We start from the raw sequence: 20,810 nt of genomic DNA on the forward strand, positions 1-20,810 counted from the left end.
ATTCTTTAACTTACACAAAGCTTAGTATTATATTCAGATACACATTTTTGTGGTGGGGTCGAGTGGGAACTTATATATATATGGTTTATAAAAGAAATCTTGACCTCCATAGCATGATGTCAAGGACAAGTACTGCTGTAGATAAAAAGCAAGCTGGTATAAGCACATTTTTCTTTAAAACATGATAGCAGCTATTAAGTGGTTCTTATGATGGAAGATGCTGGAGCTTGAAAGTAATACTTCTATTTACTTCTTTTTGTTCTGTTCTTGAGCTGCAATGTTTTATTTCATATGCACTGTTCAGAGTAATCCCAGCACAGAATGGAAAAAACATGTTAGCTGCTTCATTTTTAAGATAGTTTTAATCAGGTAATTACAAGAAAAAACATTAAAACAATTTTTATGGTGTTATCTGCTATGTCAACTTACAAGGATATGATGTAACAAACCAGTTACAAACTTAAAGACATATTTACATTATATACTCAAAGTAACAAGCTATATTCATAAAGGAAACACCTATGGGATGAGTTACCTAAATTATACATCAATTACTAGAAACAAATAGCAGTTGAGGTTTAATGGAAACAATATACACATGAGGCACTTTGAGGTCATTAGGGTGGAAAGCAAATGGCACCAAGCAAAAGAAGGAAAACCATGTACAGCTTATACTGCAGCTTTGAACATGAAGGCTGCTTCTTCACCAAATGTTTGATTTCTTTAACGAACCACAACTTTTGCAATTAAGAGAGAGAAACCTTCAGGGAAGAAAACCCCCAAAACGAAACCCAAACAAGCCCCCCAACCCCTCTTTTTTTTTCATCAGTGCACCAAAGGAAACAGAAGTTTTATCCACTGCTGGACTAACAGTACCATAAGGCATCTTTTTAAAGTTCTTGTTTTCATTGCCAGCCCTGAGCCTGATCTTCATTTTACTAATAAGAATGTATAGCTGTACTGGCTGCACACTGTGCCATAAGCTCAGAGAAGATTTAAAGTCTCATTTAAACCTGGGCATTATTTACATAGGAGTTCAACATTATCCTCCAGGTACACATGGACAGATCATTCTGAAGAGAACTCATCCAAAATGGGAATGTTATATTCCAACAACCACAATTAAGGCATTCTTCAAAATACCTTTCCTTCTCTAGAGGAAACTGCATTGGTTAAGACTGTTTGGAACATCCCTTCCTTAAGCTCTGGAAGAGTTTTATGCCAGCATTTGCTGCTGTTTACTAAATAGTTACCATAATAATTGTAGGATATTATCAAATATTGCTTTAACTGTGCACACAACTGTAGATATACTTTTCGCAGCTACTGAATTGCATATGTGAGTGCACGCACCCACCTGTGCATACTCAAAGCTTGATTTATATCACAAACCAAAAGGCCAGATTCCCTCCGTGTGAACATCAAAGCTCCATCACTTTGCTGTGGGAAGAACTTCAAGAGGGAAAATAGATAAGAATAAAAAAAATATTTCTTATAAACTCAGTGACAGAATCAAAAGAATTTTAATTTCATTTCTGATTTTTATGCTCCTGCGTAACAGGCCATTGTAACTATTTTAAACCTAACAAAATATATGGTTAAAGGATTTGTACTTCAGTGTTAATAATGGCACTTAAGAAGCATGATGAGATAAGAAATCACAGTAAGATTCCAAATTACAATCCTGTAAATTCATAACTAAAGCGTAACATATTTGTGTAACTTAATCGTGCACCAGTGGCCAGTTAAATGACGATTTAATCCAATACCGCGCCTGAACGTCACTTTTCCCCCAGTAGATGGTGCACGAGTGCTGCTGTCATTTAACTTCTTTCCGCACTTTCAAGGGGAAATACTTAATTTTCACGGTAACCCTTTCAACAAGCGAGGGACTTAACATTCAGTGACGGTTTCCAAAGGCTGGGGTCCCCTCCAAGCAGCACAAAGCTCTGCTACTCCATGGCTGACAAACTACAACTCTGACATTAAAAGCAAGAGGAAGAGTATGGATTGGGGAAGAAATTCCTCTCTTTCCAAATGCTTAAGAAAGTATTTCAGAAGAGATAGGATAAATGTAACATGTCACCAAAAACAAAAGATACGCAGATGTAGCCGCCTTTTCTGGAATGGGTTTGCCATATGTCCACCTTCCACTACTTCTCTCCCAAATACAACAGTGGGTAAAGATTCTTAAAACCAGAAGAAAAGGTACACATGCAGGCTACTAAAACCAACCCTTTTGTAATCTTGTAGCTTTGCATTCAGTTAGTTGCTCTCAAACCAGGCATGCAGGCTGACACTTCCAGCACAAGAACAAGTGAGCATACGTCCGTTCAGTAACTCTTTTTTAGATGAAGCAATTCTTCAAAGAGAAAAGCAAAAGGTGAAAACATTTTAGCAGCAAAGTGGTTAAATGCAAGGTAAAAATATTAATGCACACATTCAATAAAAATATTAAAGCATATATGTTTCATATAAAATACAGTACAGGACCAGGAGTTTCACTGTGTTGTATAGTGCTCAGAGGAAACTGTTAAACTAATTTCTTTCTGAAGTATATACATAATACGATTATATAGTATTTTTCTATACAGCCAGCAAGTTCTTTTCTTAGGTTGTTCATACCTCTCCACCTTGAATGAGGAACCCAGCATTCAGAAATTATAAATTCCTCTCATTCACTAGGAAAACATCACCTTTTTTTTTAATGAAAGTTGTTTTTAAAGTTAACAGTCTATTCTAGGCAACCAAGTTTAGCTGAAAATGTGTGAAGCATGAAAACCAACCAGAGTAGCAGCTTTCAAATATATAAACAGTAAAAACCAAGACTGCTGCTACCGTATCATATTCTTGGACTTGAGTCATCCAATCAACTCTTAATACAAAACTAGAAGCTCTTCTGTAACTTCTATAGTTATCAAGATATTTGTCTTCTTTTTCAATGTGAAATAGTACTTTCAGATGATCTATATACACAAGGTGGCCAATTCAAGCTGTAATATAAATATAAATGTTTTCTTTCAAAAAGTATTTTACAGAGAGATAAAGTTATTTACATTTGCTCATTTTACTTCTGGGCTACAAAGGAAAATTAAGGGGACTGGTACAGGCAGAAAAAAATTACACAAAATATACTGAAAAAAATGCATAGAAGTGAGAAAAGTAAGTCATGTGCATCTTTTAAAATGACTCAATTAGGTTGTTTGTTTAATAACAAGGGTATACTGAGGAGAGTCTGTCCCACTCCAGCCAAGATGTCAAATAGGCACCTTCACTGATAAATTATGACTGTTTTTAGTGTTGTACGTCTTTAACAAGAAGTAACATGTTTGTTACTTCATAACAGAGCAAAACACATAATGTTTTAAAAAAATTCTCTATGGGTTAATTAGTTAATTCTTACCTGAAAGTTAAAGACTTAGTAAGTACAAAACCATAAGAAATATCATACACAATATATCACCGTGCATACACACACATACACATGCTCTCTCACTCTCCACCACCACTCCCCCACCGCCGCCTTGAAAGTTCCCAATTAAGAAGTTCACTCAGTTTTGCCTAGGCTGTAATTTATTTCTCAAGCTAAGTCTTTTGTTGTTGTTTTTGAACAAAACACACAGTACTTTTGTTCTTGCCCATTCAAATTAGAAAAAGTTGTGGTTCAAAATAATGAGAACAATTTCACTTTTGTTATTAATCTTTTGTTTTAATCATAGTACTTGATAAACAGCTGAACAGGATCCTAGTTTAACAGAAGGATAAACAAGAACACTGATGACAATTTGTTACAACTGCCTTAATGTACCTTTTGCTTAATGAACATCTGAATATGCAAGAAAATATTTTTGGAGGACACCCCAAAAGAAAACAACTTGCTGGTTGAACAACAGAAACAACGTCCTTTTTGCTATTATGTTGAAATCAAAGTCATTTATATATAAAAATAAATGTTATGTTCTAACAAGAACATTTTAGACAATTACATCTGTGCTTAACAAAAAATATTGGTCACTTGAGACTAGAATAATTAATATTTTAAAGGTTTTTAGATTATCAGAATGTATGGATACAATTCAACACAAACTGTAGCTGAAGGGAACCAGGACTGAAAATATCAATTCGTCCATCTGGAATAAAAATGCAACTAAATTAACTAATTAAATATTTAAAATACTACCATGGAATGTGACAGTAGATATGGTCCATACCTACTATATCGGAGGGAAGGAAAGTTTAACATGTAATAATTCGTACCTTACACATTTAGTTAAATATAAACATTTGTTATTTATACATAAAGTCGCTTCCAAAAAACTATTAATAAGTGATTTAGTTGCACTTAAAATCAGTTTTATTTCTCATTTGCCAAGTATTAACTTTTCTTAATCTTAAATCAACTGTCACTAGTGCACTTTTAGTTAAAATTTCCCATCAGGTAAGTTTAATCCTTTTAAAAGAGCCCCCTCACCTAAACCATGAATGTACAAAGTGGCAAAAGTTAATCTCTTTTAGTATAATCATAGTTTATATACTCATTTTATAGCCAATAATAAGAACAGGCTTTCCTTTGCAAGATCTCCTTCACAACTCGCAACAAATGCCACGCACTCAAAGGAAATAGTTAGGCGTGGCTACCACTTGTAAAATGCCAAGGTCTGACAAGTCTTGTTGCTTCCTCCACATCAAGCATCTCTTATGTGAAAGAAGATTCCCTTCAGCTTGCCAAAAAGCTTCCACAAATCCAAGTTAGATGCTTCCTGGAAACAAAGATTTTTCAGCTCTGTTTGGCACAAGACTGATTCATCCCGCAGCTTTATGCTTTCCTCCACAGCACCCACACACCTCACCACAGTGATGGCATGCTCTCAAGGGGAGGTAGCAGCACATACATGGAGCAATGAAAGAGAGTGCCACCAGTGCTAACCAGCGTAAGCAGAACTTGTCATCACTAGTGTCACACGAGCAAGGATCAGAGAAATCTCCTTCAGAGTCTGACATGCAGTGATACAGCATGCTCTCTGCGCAAAGCATGCAACTAACTTGGTAGATACATCTTTTAATAGGATCTGGCGCATCTTGACATTTTCCTCTGCCATTATCTTCATGATTAAACCTTTCCTGGCAGTATATACAGCGGGAACGCTCACCATCCTCTTTTCTTCTTTTTGAGTTTTTAAATTTTGATGAGGAAGGCTGAGTTTTAAATACCACAGAACTCTTCGAGTCTTTCAGGGAATTCAACTTAGTTCCATCCCCACATGGGTATAAATAGTCAGATTTTTTACTGTCTGATTTAGAAAATGGTATATTTGAGTCTGCATCATCCCTCTCCAGGTCGTTCTTCCACATGTCAGGATGCCTGTAGTCTGCATAACGACGTATCAAAATGTCACGAGGGTTTATCCTAACAATTTCATCTTCGTCCTGAAAACTAACGTGTCTGATGGACTTCAGTGGGACCTGAAATGGCAAAGTAAGAGAAGTTTACTACAGTGAAGTCTCAAATTTACATCCACCTACAATGTAAAACTCAAATTAGAAAATTAAAAAATGACACTTTTTTTCATTGCTGCTTGACAATAAAAAAAATCCAGCTTATTTTCTCACTATTACAATTTACAAACTTCCCCACAGTAATGAGTCTTTTGCATGGTATTAGGTCTATGAGCTTTAGTATTCTTTCCTGGCTTTTCAATACCTTGTAAGAGCTTTGAACATTTTGCTATCCACACAAAACTTGATGCTGCTCTTTGAATTATGCTCAAAATTAGGGTGTTGACATCTTTCGGTGGAAATTAACTCCACAGATTAATTATGCCTTACGTGAACGTGCTGATTTCACGTCAGCGATGATCTGCTGCTTTAGGACTAACTCCCTGATACATTCACTTTTGTATTATCTAGGAGAAGCTTTCCTTTATTCCTGTCTTAAATTTTTGAACTCTCTCCATTTTATAACAAGAGTACTCAATATTTGTTACTTATTCTCAAAGCTGCATTCTAAATGAGGATTTTATCATGTGAAGAATAATATTCAGTATGATGATCCATCAGCTTCTAAAGACATTTCCCCTTAGCCAATTACAGTACTTAAATTACTACAATTACAGTACTTAAATTCATTAGTTTAGGACACTAGCAAACACCTAAGTACTTCCTAAATTCTCAGCTTGTAATGAACTGACTATAATTCAAGAGTTTAAAAGGCAGGTAAGAAGGAACGTGCTAAACATGCACAAAACAAACAGTAGAGAAATAAGAGAGAGTTCTTGTTCTGCCTTACAATGAGAGGGCATGGGGGCATAGAAAAGTTGTCAAAGGTGGCAAAATTCATAGAATCATCTGAACTGAAATACTGAAGACCTTAGATAAAAGTGTAAGATAGTGGACTGCCACTAAGTGTTACTGAAATCACATTACAAGTGACTTGCAAGAAAAGGTGCAAATAATGACAAGATAAAAATTTCGCATGTGTATGAAAGTAGCTCCTGAAAACAGCAGACAGTGCAAAGGTCTCAGTACGTCCCAGTATTCCTACCTTACAGACAGGCAATTATTTTCCTACGCTGTAGGGCTATTATAATCAGAGACAGATTAAAAGTGGGCTTCAAGTCAAATTCTGCCTTCTCCTTCTGTCAAGTGCACAGCCTGTAAACCACCTCACAGAAAGCACCAAAAAAATCTCCACTCCCTAACCTATTAGCCTTACAAAGTCTCCAGAATCATGAATTATTTGGGAATGCATCTTTGGCACCAGTATGGTTGCTTTGGGAGCGTTTACCTTATTAATACTCAAATTAATGGGTATTAATGTGTCACCATTCCAAAGTCGAGGACAACAGTTGAACTGCATGTTCCTAATCTGTTGCAGTGTGTGACAGAAAACTACTGAAAATGATGTTAAAACACTTCTATTTTACTTCTCACGTGCCTAAGGTCCTACTACACTGAAGTCTGCATGTCCTGGTTTTGGGGTAGGAGACAGAGGAGGGAGAAGGGAAGGCAGCTGCGAAAGAGGAAGAACGAACTTATTAAAATATGCCATCTTCTGATTATGTAAGAATATCTGTAGCCTGCTCTAACCATCACTTCCCTGCTCAGCAATCCTTGTGTGATAAGTACAGAACTGTAATTAGAGCTGCTTTGCCCTGAGACTCTCAACTGGAATATGCTAACAATAATAATGTTTTTTTTCCCGTGGCTCTAAGCCACATAGTTGGACTTCCACAAGGTCTCAAGGATATAAGAAGAAGAAAGGTTATATCCTATTTAGCTAACATTGCTCCTCTTGCATACTTCCCCTGGCTCCTATACAAGCAGTCAGGCTTCCCCTTTGCTTATAAAAACAGAGTGCTTCTCAACTCTACTCTGTTTTCAAACAAGAGGAAGAGTATTGTTTGGCACCAATAAATAGCTATGGCTAATTGGCTTTCTTGAGCACTTTACAGCATAAATTTATTTAAGGGGAAAAGCAGCAAAAATGTCATTAGAATCCCATATGTTACAGGCATAAAGGATCCTTACCCCACTGTCCACATAGAATATTACGCACACATTTAAGACATTAAATAAAACCCATTGTTTAAAGGAAAAAACCCTAAAACCTCAAACAAAAAAACCCACCCTCAACCTCCCATTCCCCAGACAGCTAATAGCCATTAAAGATCACTACAAATGCTAACAGCTGTAAAATCTGACCTCTCCTCAGCCTTTGAAGGCTTTTTATTTGCTTGAGCAGAACACATCATATACATAGAACTCATTTAATTTTTTCGAGTCCCCAGCCCAACACCTAAAAATATTTAAGAATTGACATGTTACAAACAACGCACCGCTATGCGTTCTTTATACAACTGATGTTGAGAAGTATTTTTTTAAGAAAGAAAGTGGGAAATGCTGAAAAACAAGCAAACTGGAGAAATGTTGGAAAAGCTTTATTTAAATGAAGTGCTTACTCGTTGGGTGTTTAATGGGACCTACATGAACACATGAAAACTTAAGAACAATACACAATTCAAATTCAGTTAAGTACAAATACCAGCAAAATTCAATGAGAATAACAGACACAGTCCTCTAAACATTCAAAATTAAAACTCAGTATGCCATCTCTGTATGCCAGCTGAAGCAGGAAGGGAGTAGGAATATTACAGCAAACTGAAATTCTACAAAAAAATCTGATTATGAACATGATTAGCCAGATGGAAATTAGAGAGAAAATTTTTGTTGACATGCCTGAACCCACAAGTATTGCACCTTACTTGAAGGGATGCACCTCTAAACAAGGCACGGTCGCTTGCTTGGTACTGTAGCCTTTGCTGTTTCTGCCCAAACAGATACACCTGTCTTTGCTGAGCTTGCAACTTCACAATATGAGGACACCAGCAGCTGAATCTATCATCGCAAAACACTAAATTTAAGTTAAACATGCATCCACGTATCAGAAGCTGAAAAGCTGAGGGACTTAAGTATTTTCTACTAATAGCCAAAGTACTACAGGTAAAGATCTGAATTGTCATTAATCACTTTAGTTTGAGCGCACACTTCTCAAGCTGTTCAACTTACGAGCACAGTAAGAGTGTTCAAACTTATTTACGTAAAATTGAAACAAAACAGGTAATTAGCTCAAGATTTGCTGTGCCACCTGGTCACATGCATGGAGTTTAGCTGAGACAGTGCAGCATGTGCATATACAGAATGTGAGGTTTTGTTGACTTGCCTATATTCTAAATGTGTGTACCACAAGACCATGCAAAAAGCATGGAATATCAGTTGCAGACGGTGACAAAATATGATAAGAATATTTTAAAAAACATCTACTTAAATTTTCATGGAATCTCTCATAACTGCAGTTTTCAATTGGAGCATTGTAATTTCAAAAAAATTACTATTTAATTTCTATTAGACAGACACAAACTACCCAGTATACCACAGCTTAAATTATCATTTACTCAGTAGCCAATTTTATACACGCTCTTAAAACAGGTATTTTAAGCTACTGCACTTTTCTTTACAACTCAGTGAAGACTAACATCACATACATCATTGGTTACTGTAGCTATTACATGTTAGCTGCAATAACCTAATCACCTATCCATTCTATTCTAAAAATATTTACAATTCTATTTGCAAGTAAATGGGAAGAGGGAAAAATATGTACCTCTTGATGAACAGAACAAACAAAAATATGAGGTGACTTATACAAAGAGATAACCGGAGTAGATCAATGATTAAAAATCAGAAGTTCAAAATTTTGAGCTCTTTACTTAGTTCTCCAGATGATACTGCTCACTTCTTTTGCCCAATAAAGCAGTTTAAGAGCAGCTGATACAAGACTTTAATACAATCCTATCTTTCTCTGCAAAAATGACTGAGAGTACTAAAAAGCTCTATTTCAAGGAACAGAAATATTTCTGACAAGTCTTCAAAACTACTTGAACTTGCATTCTACTTTGACTGCTGTTATTTACATATTCTAAGAGCTTCCCATGTGTTTGCTTCTTGACATAAAAGCTTCCCAGGCTTCTAGACATAAGACCCTCAAATTAATTATTATCCAACTTACTGTTAAGTCTACTTCTACAGGCTACAAAAACTGTCAAATTCTTTGAGCTTTAGAAAAAAGAAAAATGTATAGTGCTAGAGGAAAAGCTGTACCAGTGGCTGAATACTTTTTATACATAACTGATACATTCTTTTCCTTTGTGAACCAAAATAGAGTATTTTAGTTTTAATAGGCAGTTAGAGAGGATAAGCAATGTTTCACTAAAAACATTTAGCAGAAGTGCACTACTTTGCAATGCATCCAAGAAATCAGTTTTAAAGACACTTTTCAATATTTCTAATCAAAACATTATTAGTATACGTATAACCAAGACAGCTCATGGCCAAATAACATTTTCTGAAAAATTTTTAACAGCTTTTCAAGGCTGCAGATACTGAAGTCTGTAATACAAAAACTGAATTCAAAGAAAATAAAGATTTATTAATGTGGTCTGGTGCAATACAAACACAGGTAAATACCTTCACAAAGCTTTATCTCTGCCATAATAATGCTATAATATTTCAGCTGCAAAGCCTATATTGGTAATTTCAAGAAGTTGAGAGTATAATACTACACACAGGGACTTAGAACAAAGTGATTTCTTGTCAGAAACTACATACTGTGCCATTAATACAGAAAGCAAATAAGAACAGCTTCTTTTATTGGTATTCTTACCTGGTTAGGTTGGTTAGGAAAACAGGCTCTCCTGGTGTTGAAATCCTCAAATGCTGAAGGCCTTAAATTCGCACTGTTGTAGGTTTCACTGGTTACTACAGTTTCATGTTGAAAAAGGTGATCTTTCATTAATGAACCTGATGTATTTTCTTGAGCAGTCTAGAACATATAAGAACTCCCTTGAAATGATTTTGCATTTATACAAAAACCACACCAAACCCACCAAGTTCACATATAAATGTGTTAATATTCTATGTAATGTGTTAGAGGCATCTAAAAATAGAAGTATTTTTAAAGCACTTAGAAGTAGGCAAGTATTTTCTTTACTATGAGTCAGCCTTGGTAAATACAAAGTTTCATCTCTGCAGAGAGTACAACTTGGGCACTTCAGATACACACCTTCTGAACTCAGTTGCCAAATCAGACTTCTTTAAGGAAGCAGAGATTAGCCCAGTCTCTGAGATTATGCTTTCTCTAACCACCCATGAGGCTGCCAGTATTTATAAAAATACAGCTGGAGAAAAAAAAACTTCTGAGACTAATAAGACAAAAGCTAGTCAGACCTTTTAATAAATTAAAAGCAAGAAAGTCAGTTTTTAACATACACTAATTAACAATATCTAATTACAGCAAGTGTGTATTAAACAACTAATGACTGACTTTTAAAGAAATTAAGGTTATATCAGGCAATTTGATACAAAAGTGAGACCATGTGGCAACATATAATGAGATATCTGCAGGACCTGTGCCATTTAGAATAAAGAAGAGAAAGTACGTTTGGGTGGAACACTGGCTTGTGAGGTGATCCAGCTTCTGAAATGAATAGAAAAACAAACAGTCCTCATTCTTTAAGCTTAACTGACTGGGGTATACTTAGGATACAGCAGAGCATTTTGATACTAATCCCATTGGGCTGCCAAAAATGTACTGTAGGATGTTTTGTTTGTATTGAGAGATGCTGTAAAGTTAACTGGCTGTCATCATCTGATAGCACTGAGAAAATTCTGGCATCATCCAACTTCCAGCAATGAGAATGTTCTAGCTTTATTACAAGGACTTGTATATATCAAGAAAACATTAAGAGGAGAAGAATAAAAACACTGCAGAAAACTACTGAGGCAGAGGCAAACTGAAAGTTTTGTCAGGTTCATTTATCAAAATACTTAAGGAACTTATTCTGGGATTACATTAGCACCTCATGTATGTAAAAGCCTAATGTATCAAGTTCTAAGACTATCTAGAGAAACTGGAAGTAGCGGGTCTGTAGCTGATTTTTAGGAGAAAGGAAATCATCACATCACTAAAAAATTTATGTATTGCTCAAAAGCACTGAGTGGAAAAACATTAAATTTAGTAATTAATTAATGATCAGCTTAATGAATACTAGAAAGCATACACCCCAAGAAAGATAATAGCTCATTCAATCAGGTTAAAGTTCCCATGAAAAATTTTGAAGACAGGCAAAACTTCAGAAAGAAGTACTTTTTGCAGATCCTTGAGCGTGACAACAACACTAAAGCAACTGACCCTGTTATTGTCAAAATTCAATATTCTGGTCAAACACTCTCGAGAAAGGAGTATTAAAGAAATGTTGAAATGACTGGCAGTTAGACTTCATAGACGTACATTTATTTTAGGAGCAAAAAGCATCAAATATTAGTGCAATATCAAACATCTTCCTAGCAGAAGGCATTCCTGCAGGTATATTGCCCAACGACAAAAAGCTTCCAAACAGTGGTTCAAACCACAGAAGAGCTGCATTCAAAACAAGGAAGAAATGCCTACAACTATTTTTGGTTTGAACAACGTTAAAAATTATTACAAACATTTAAGCTTACAGCTAGAAGCCATTTTATAGAAACCACAGTGATAAGCACCCTGTTTTCCCCTTGCTCCCCTCCCCCTGCTATTATAAATTTGAATGGTCTAGGGAGAATGGAGCAAGCTGCAAAAACTACTACTCCTTTCTTCCCAGGGAAAAAAGATACTACCCACAAGCCAGTCTTTATCCCTGGGTGAGATTTGCAACAGCCTGCATTATTTCCTGTCCCTGCAGGTGACTGACACCTTTTTTCTTCAGCAGTAAACTACCTACACTACAGAGCAAAAAGGACACGTATGCGCTCCCCCTGGCAGTCAAGAAAGGCTTCATCTAATGAAGGACACAGGCAACAATCATCTATTACAGTGCTAACTAGCAGTGCCAGACAATGATGTATGAAAAACAAACCGTACTCTTAAAGCAAACCTTTGTGCCCTACACACAGCAATTATCAAAGAATGCTTTTAGAAAATTCCAAAATGAACATCACAATTCAAGCTAATTGACTTCAAGGACAAATTTCGGGGTGGCAGGAGACAGAGAAAGGCACCTGATCTTTTGCAAGGCAAGAACTCATAAGACAGCCTTTTCGAAAGCACAATGCTCAGCTTACCAACCTAGATACTATAGGTAAGCGGACATAGCTGAACTTCTGATATTTATGAAAACCAAAAAGCAATCAGGTCAGTTATGATCTTCTTTAGCCAATAAATATTCACTATGCAGAACAACAGAAATGCCAGATGAACGTCATGAATTCTGTGTTTTTAATTAAACTGTGGTTTAGATACAGTCAAACCACGTTTATTCGTATCCAGAAAGCTTTTCATTGAACAACACTTCCTACTCCAATCTGATGTTTTATGATAAGGTCATAAACACCTGAAAACCCACATTTATAATGGAAACACTGACAATCTGAAGTAGGAGGCCCAGAAAACAAAAAGGCTTTTGTGTTGAAAATCCATTTAAGTAAAAAGCAAACATATAAAGTTTTCCACAAGAACTAGGCTTGTTATATTAAATATACAGAATATCACACACAAACACAGATGCACATATTCCCCTTTTCTACTGTCCAAAGCAATTACACCGCCCACATTTGATATCCTTTAACCACAGCCTGCAGAGTACAGTACTGGCATAGGTTATTCAGTATCATCTGTAAAGTAACCTACGCCAGTTTTCAATGCACAACGGAAATCTGGTTTGCTCCCAGCTGCTGGTATAATAATTACTGTCCTATGGTTGCTAAGAGATACTCTGATTTTTTTTCCAAGACTACTAAAACATTTCTGTGCGCACAGGCAAAAGGATGCTGGGTAAAGCAATAAAATGACTCCAGCTGTAGCTCTCCAGCAGAATTCAAAGCCAGATGACAGCTGTAGAGAAAATGAAAACCAGACTTCTTCAAATTTTCTCTCCTTACTTCTCCCAGTTTGCCAGAGTTAAGTCCGGGAGAGAATTCAACATTGTTCTGCAAACATTGTTAAAAATGTTCTGCTTTAAGTAAGTTTAATGATTACACAGAAGGATGGATGAGAGACCACATTTCCGTTGCATCCCAGTTCTTGCATTTACTTCCCACGAGGCCTGAAAATCTGCTGTTTGATGCTAACCAACACAAGAACGTTTAAATGTTTTTTCCTTAATTTTTCAATTGTGACTAGATGATACAGGTTTCAAAAACATCTGAATAACTTCCTTCTGCTTTAGCTATTTCTAAGACTGATGGAGCAGTATATTTGGCAAAGAAACTACTATTTTCAGGTATGTGTTTCTGACATGGGGTGAAATATGAACTAGATTACTCCGAATATTTTGTACAGTTTGAAGTAAAAAATAAGACATTTGACATGCTTTTTTCTTCAAAGGCTGTTCTACCTGAATATATACAGCACACTAGATGCAAAGAGGCTGTTAGGGTGAGGAAGAAAAAATATAATTCCTCCTGTTTCTAGAATACAATTCCAACAAAAAAACTTAATAAACCCAAATATTTTAGCACAGTATATGATTAGCATATGATAATGTGAATTAGTATTACTTTTAGTTCTAGGAACTGGGCCTAGTCAATTTATTAACTGCACTAAATATTGCTAATCTTTACTGGTTTACCATGTGTAGTACTGTCTTCTCCATAAAAACAAGGGTAAATTATTTCACATTTCCTCACAGGTCATAATTTATTTTAGAAAAATAATACAAAAATAACAACTTCTTCAAACCTTTTGTTACAGACAAAATAAATTGAGTGGTCACTAAATAATGCAGTTATGAAAAGGTCTCTAAATAGCATATTTACAAAGAGGCATATGAACTGTTAATGTCCTTCCTGACTGCACCAAAACCACTTATGATGTAAGCTGCAGGCCTTTTCCAGCTTTGTATTAGCAAAAAGCCCAACTTACTTACTTCTGAAAGAACAAGCCAAACTTTTTCTTCTGCTTATAATTTATCAGTCTACAGTTTTCTTCTGCCAGTACTAAGAAACTGAAAAGCATAAGTGATCCATTTCTTACTACTTCAAAACTGTTAAAATGTGCTGGTAGCCTATAAATAACACCAGTATGGCTGAATCAACAAAACCTGAAAGAAATTAAGACTCAACTGCTCTATTTTTCAGTTCTCAAAAGCAAGACTTATGCACTTCAGGATCCAAAACCCACATAAAAATAATTTTAAATGCATGAGTTCTAGATTTCATTGATTAGATTTACTTCTAAGAAAAAAAATTCTGATTTTTATGGCTTTTTTTTTCAGTTAAGCTAGATGAGTTTTAGAGCAAGAAGTTTATATTTGGTAGAGGAAAGAATACAAGCCAATCTTTTAACAAACAAGTAAACTGACTTAAACAAGCTGCTCATCTACTACATTCAAAATGCATCATTTTATACCAAAACCATCCAAACTTCCTACCAAAACAAATTCCCAGTGTATATTTCCACGTAAGTATATATACATTTGCAGGCTCAATTTACCAACATTTCACAAGGTCAGATACCTCTTCATTATCTCATTTGTATACTTCTATTTGAGATTAATCTGGTAAGACTAAGGCTTATTTGATGATATAAGCAATTTACATCTAATAGATTAACTAAACAACTAATAATAATTGTAATAATTTAAGCAACCATTAGAAGCAAGTATGAAAACCTTTGATTGTATTCTTTTAATACTGAGACTAACATTATTTGTGAACTCAGAACAGCTAAAGAAACTATAATGAAGCTATGTCTTCTTAAAATGATAAATTTGATCTTCAGTAAAAAGAATGCTTTCTCTGTTTGATTTTATTTACAAAATGTAAATAAAACCCCAAAAAATCTAGTAACCCAAGATACAACATAGTAAGCCAAATGCTAGCCTAGAAAGCACAAGAGTTCAGTTTTTGGATCTGCATTTAAGAGATGCACATACAACCTCTGGACAATCACTGTTTCTGCTTGCTACTTCTATAAAATGTAATAATAATTATTACAAGGAGGCATTGAGGTTTCACAACACCATCACTGAGAAGATCAGTTTTGATCTTACTTGGATCATTTTATTTGCTCTCTGTAGCACCAAATAAAATAACTTAAGAAGCATGTTTAGCTTTCTTCATCACTGGTCATCTTCATTACAAAAAAATCAAAAACAATGGTAATGAAATTTATGTACAAACTACATACTATATTCATACTTCAAATATACACTAAATACAGGATTCCTGCTGACTAGAACAGTATAGGCAAAACTGCCCTTATATTCTACCCACACTCTAAAATGCCCTTGCATAGATACACTCCAAAATTTACTCAAAAATACTATTAGAGACTTGGTAAAAGAGCTTATAAAACAGCAAAACAAAAAATCATTAGGCCTTTTACACTACATAGAGGCAAGAAGTGGGGGAGTGGAAGTCAACATGACTCTTCAAATACACAGTGCATTATCTTTAAAGAAAAATGGTCTTATCCACCAGTTAAAAAACCCCGGGGTATCGAGTTTCATTTACAACAGTATCAATCATGGAAGGGGAAGGAATTAATAATGTGAAGGAGAATGTACAGTATTTGGTATTTCAAAGGTATTCTTGGTGACTAGACCTGGTGCCTGTAACTAAAATGCAGCTTTTCTACACTGACATTCATAACCCTGCAGTTACAGCTTCGCTACTGATACATAAACCTGCTAAAGCAGGGTGCGTTCAGTCTTCCTTGCCCTTTTTTTCCCCCTCTCTTCTCGTATTGTTATTGATAGGCAATGCTAGTATCACTTATTTTACTTTGGTAGGTAGAGATATGGTAAGAGATATTGGCTAGCTTTTTTGCCTTTTGAAAGCAAGCAATTCTTGCCACTTATCCATGGCACAAATCCCCAAATGTAATGTGTGAAATTACATTTTATATCTAGAATGTAAAAGATGGTTCTACCACGTAAAAGATAGTTTGTACCACATAAGATTGTTTGTACCTGTAATATATATATATTGTGTATATATACACATACACATCTGTTTTATAAAGAATATTTTTTAAAATATATGTGTTTATTTTTAAAAATATATATAAAGTAAAACCTATATTTAGATACGTAAATAGGTGATGCATTTATATTCACGTGTATATCGAATAGTTGTTGTAAATACACTTTTCTCCACTTTTCCAACAACAAATTTTGTAACTCTAAGGAACCACAGATATTTGCTTCAATTTTGGCATCCTTATATAGAAATATAATAACTAGGCAGCAAAATCAAGAGGCAATTCATTTGTTCTAATCTCATTAGGCCTGAAGAAATTGTTCAATAATTAATCCTTGCAACAAAGCATGTTTAAGCAAGTCTTTTAAGAGCTAATTAAGGACTGAACTAACTTTGGCACACATTTCCTCCATCCTGTAAAAATCTCATTCCTTTTTTTAATCTGAAATATCTAATATTTATAGCAATTTTACTTTCAAGTGCCTTAAAATAAAGCACTGCAAATAAAGAACAACAGGTGGTTGCACAGCCAACACTCACACAAAGAAATAAAGTTCTTCTATCATAAAACGGAAAGAAATCAGGAGATTTCTGCATTGCCACTGCATTGCAGTATCCTTTCTAAATACTTGACTCTCAGTCTACTATCGTAATTTCATTCTTACCCATATCTTCTAAATCTGCTGCTAATTTTTTTGATTTTGTGTTGCAGAGATTCTACACTCGATCTATCTACACTGATAAAGAATTTATGCTGGCATATATGACAAAACTATTTCCCTCAAGAAACCACTTAGGAATACTATCAATTTTCTGAATAGCCACTAAGACCCCTGAATCAACTTGTTTCTTTATCAGCTTCATATTAATTTAAATATTTGCACTCTGAAAACTGAGTATGTGTGTGAATAAGGCAAGGCTTTCCCTAAAAATGTAAATAAGAAGGAAGAGATAACAAGCATACATAGACAGGAGGAGGATCTACTCACTTATATTACAGCTTTTTACTCTGTGTGTGTGTATACATATATCTACCTCTATATCTATATATAGATATTCGTAATATTTGTTTATCCTGGCTTTTTAATTACATGGATTCTTGGATATTACCAGGCAGTGCTACCCACCAATGTCACAGTACTTATGGTATATGATATGGTATTTGTGTCAAGCACTATAACTCTGAAGCATGGTTGGACATAAATTTTTACCTCTTAAGCCATTATGACCTATAGAAATTAGTCAACTGAATTAGTCAAATTGAGTAGTGCAAATAAGGATCCATAAAAACTTGAATCTCAACAAGTGATTATCTTCAGTGTGTTTTTAAAAACTGTCTGAACTTCAGCCCTTGTCCGGACTAGATTCTTTTATCTCAACATCTTTTTAACTCTAACCATACAATGAAGTGTCTTATCACTGCAGAGTGAAATCTAAGAAAACAAACAGGATATGCAAGTAAAAAGATTCCTGATTCCTCTCTTTTTTCCATAAGAATATTTCAAGTTCCAATAAATTTAAAGAGGACACATAACCTGAACAGACATTCTGAACTTAAAAATTAAACTCAAAATGACTAATCATCCTATTGATTAAATAATGCCTACTTTGGTTAAGACAGACAATACTGTAAATCTTGTAGATAACTGTTCAGGAGTTTATTTAATTTAACTGAATTTTGCTATTGCTCTTATTTTACTTATTCTCACTAATGAGAATAAAATCTGTTCAGTATATTTCTAAAAAAAAAAAATAAATGCACAATTCATTTAAAAATTTACTCACTTGAAAGCAGTCTTCTGCCACTTCAACATCATTTTGGGAGGGTGGATAACCTACACAGAAAGAAGAAAAAAAACCAGAGTAGACAAGGTTATTTTCTTTTTATTTAGAGCTTACTGCTTCCAGTAGTCCATACATCTTTCAATATGATGATATAAACATTCTCATTTACCTTTTAAAACCTATTAACCAGTGTATTTCAAGTTGATTTAAGTAAGCATCATTCATTTCTACATTCTATATTTTATATACTAAGTATTCCTACCCACACTGCTCTCTCCTGTTCACACCCTTCCTGTGAAAGTATTTTCAAAGTGTTATCAGCAGTCAGAAGCAAGGGAGTATGTTCCTTTTAATGTAGCATTTTGAAAATTAAAGGCAGATACATTTGGTTGGCATGAATGCACACTGTGCTGTATTTTGCTAAAAATCAGCAGAAATTGGAACTGTAACACCCTAAGAGAGAAAATTACTCTTGTGTTCTCTAATTATCTTGATATCAACACAATTCAAAAGAAGTCATTCTACTATGTCAAAAAGCATTTCCCTTCAGAAGTATGTTTCTCCCTTTGTTAAGAGGACAAGTTAAATCCCTAACATTACTTTTTACAAGCCTGAAAGAGATGTTCTTTCAATTCAAGACACCTGTTTCTCTTCCCTCCCTCTCACAACGCAGCAATACATTTATCGTATTTTCAGCTCAGAATCTAGGCTTGATGATGACATTAGTGAAGCTCTGGAAGCAGTTAGCCATATTACTATTTGAGCAAATTCTTCTACTGTTCCATAAATACCTGTCCTCAGAACTACACTGTCAGCTGTTAGTAAACAAACAACACTATTAACTGAAAGTATGTGCAGATAAAGAGAGAACTCAACAGGCTGCAAATCATTCAACTTCATAGCTTATTCTCTAAGAACAAAACAGCTGTAAAAAGCTTCTGAGAATAAGATCCAAGTGAGACAATATAACAGTGTAGCTTCCTTCACTTCTTCATGTCTAAAAGAATGCTATATTATGTAAGGATATTTCAGGAAATCACCTTATTAGTGTCTCTAAAACAATTTAAGACACTTGGATGAATGGCACTTTAGAAATACCAGAAGTGCTATTAAAAACTGTTAATACTATAGATCAATCCATGTTCTTAAATACTGTCAGCACTGATGTTACATAAAGTGCTTTGACATCTCATTTAGTAAACACTCAATATCTCTCTGCCCCACCAAGACCTTCACCTGAAATATGTACCTTGAGAAATATCCTCTACTGCTCTCCGAATACCTCTATCAAATGCTCTTGCATCAGCAGGACTCTGAAATGTGAGGCCAAACTTTTTGTCATCAATCTTCCAGTGGTAAAAAGTAGGAGTAACTTTGTTGTAAACGAGGTCTTTCTTTAGTGTGCATTCCAAGACCACCTTCCAAAGAGAACAGAAGGAAAAGATATCAGTAACCAATATATCTGAGAACAAAAGGTAGTCATACATCATAAGAGCAGATAGAAATCTCTCTTTAAATTTCTTCCTGTTAGAAGGATGTATTTTAAACTTAATTTCCTTCATGGCCAAATTATTCACTATCAGTTGCTGATAAGGTGGTAGGGATTAAAACCACTATTCGTATACTAAGTCAATCTTTCCATTTGAAAATCTCACCAATAAAAGTATATCATACCTGCAACAAGCACTTCTGTCGGTACAAACTTGGTAGATATTCAGCAAATTAAATAGGCCACATCTCCTAAAAAACATTACTGTGCTGATACCAAATTCTACTGTATCACTGGGAATTTTATTTATATACTTATTCTATAAAATTTTTGAGCACTAGACTAACTTCATGCTGTTTTCAGGCCACATCAGATTTCTCCTACTAGAAAGGCTACTAGACAAGTGAAAATAAAACAAGACAATTGTTTTAAAAACTGTAACTAATAAAATCTAAATCTTCATGAATGTATTACTGCCTGCACCTAGACAATAATACATTTATGGCTCATGTTCAACTATAACAAAAATAGTAACTATGAATAATGAATAGATTTATTTGGCTACAAAATCTTTAAAGGTAGACATACACATTCAATTATGAAGCAAAGTCAGTCTTCACACAGAATCACAGAATGGTTTTGGTTGGAAGGTACCTCAAATATCACTTAGTTCCAACTTCTCTGGACAACCTGTTCCAGTGCCTCACCATTCTCACAGTAAAGAATTTTTTCCTAATATCTAATCTAAATCTACCCTCTTTCCATTAGAAGCCATTCCCCCTTGTCGATGCTCTTGTAAATAGTCTCTCTCCATCTTCCTTGTAGTCTTCCTTTGGGTATCAAAAGGCCTCATCATTTCCCCACTTTAAGTAGTCTGGTTTTAAAAATATATTTGCATATTTACTTTACTGGCAAAAATTATTTTAAGCAACACTGTTACACTCTGAGTGTTTCTCGATTTTAAAAAATCAAATGTGAACAATAAAGTATGGAGAGAGACGCGCTGATCTGCTCTTGTAGCGCT

The 20,810-nt window shown here is 34.9% G+C and overlaps 1 protein-coding gene across 1 annotated transcript in view; it reads right to left on the minus strand.

The window, feature by feature from the left end:
* Nucleotides 1–343: 343 nt before the first annotated feature.
* Nucleotides 344–20,810, minus strand: part of SPRED1 (sprouty related EVH1 domain containing 1) — a 64,840-nt gene continuing 44,373 nt past the window's right edge. Inside the window, exons 3-6 of the mRNA XM_027716922.2 lie at nt 19,547–19,715; nt 18,298–18,347; nt 10,220–10,378; nt 344–5,463 (exon numbers count right to left, since the gene is read on the minus strand). Coding sequence (XP_027572723.1) covers nt 4,804–5,463; nt 10,220–10,378; nt 18,298–18,347; nt 19,547–19,715 — 1,038 coding nt within the window. The 3' untranslated portion in view covers nt 344–4,803. The remainder of the gene's footprint in view (nt 5,464–10,219; nt 10,379–18,297; nt 18,348–19,546; nt 19,716–20,810) is intronic.

The sequence above is a fragment of the Pipra filicauda genome, unplaced genomic scaffold (genome assembly GCF_003945595.2).
Source record: "Pipra filicauda isolate LSUMZ 115617 unplaced genomic scaffold, ASM394559v2 scaffold145_size1923396_pilon, whole genome shotgun sequence".
NCBI lineage: Eukaryota > Metazoa > Chordata > Aves > Passeriformes > Pipridae > Pipra > Pipra filicauda.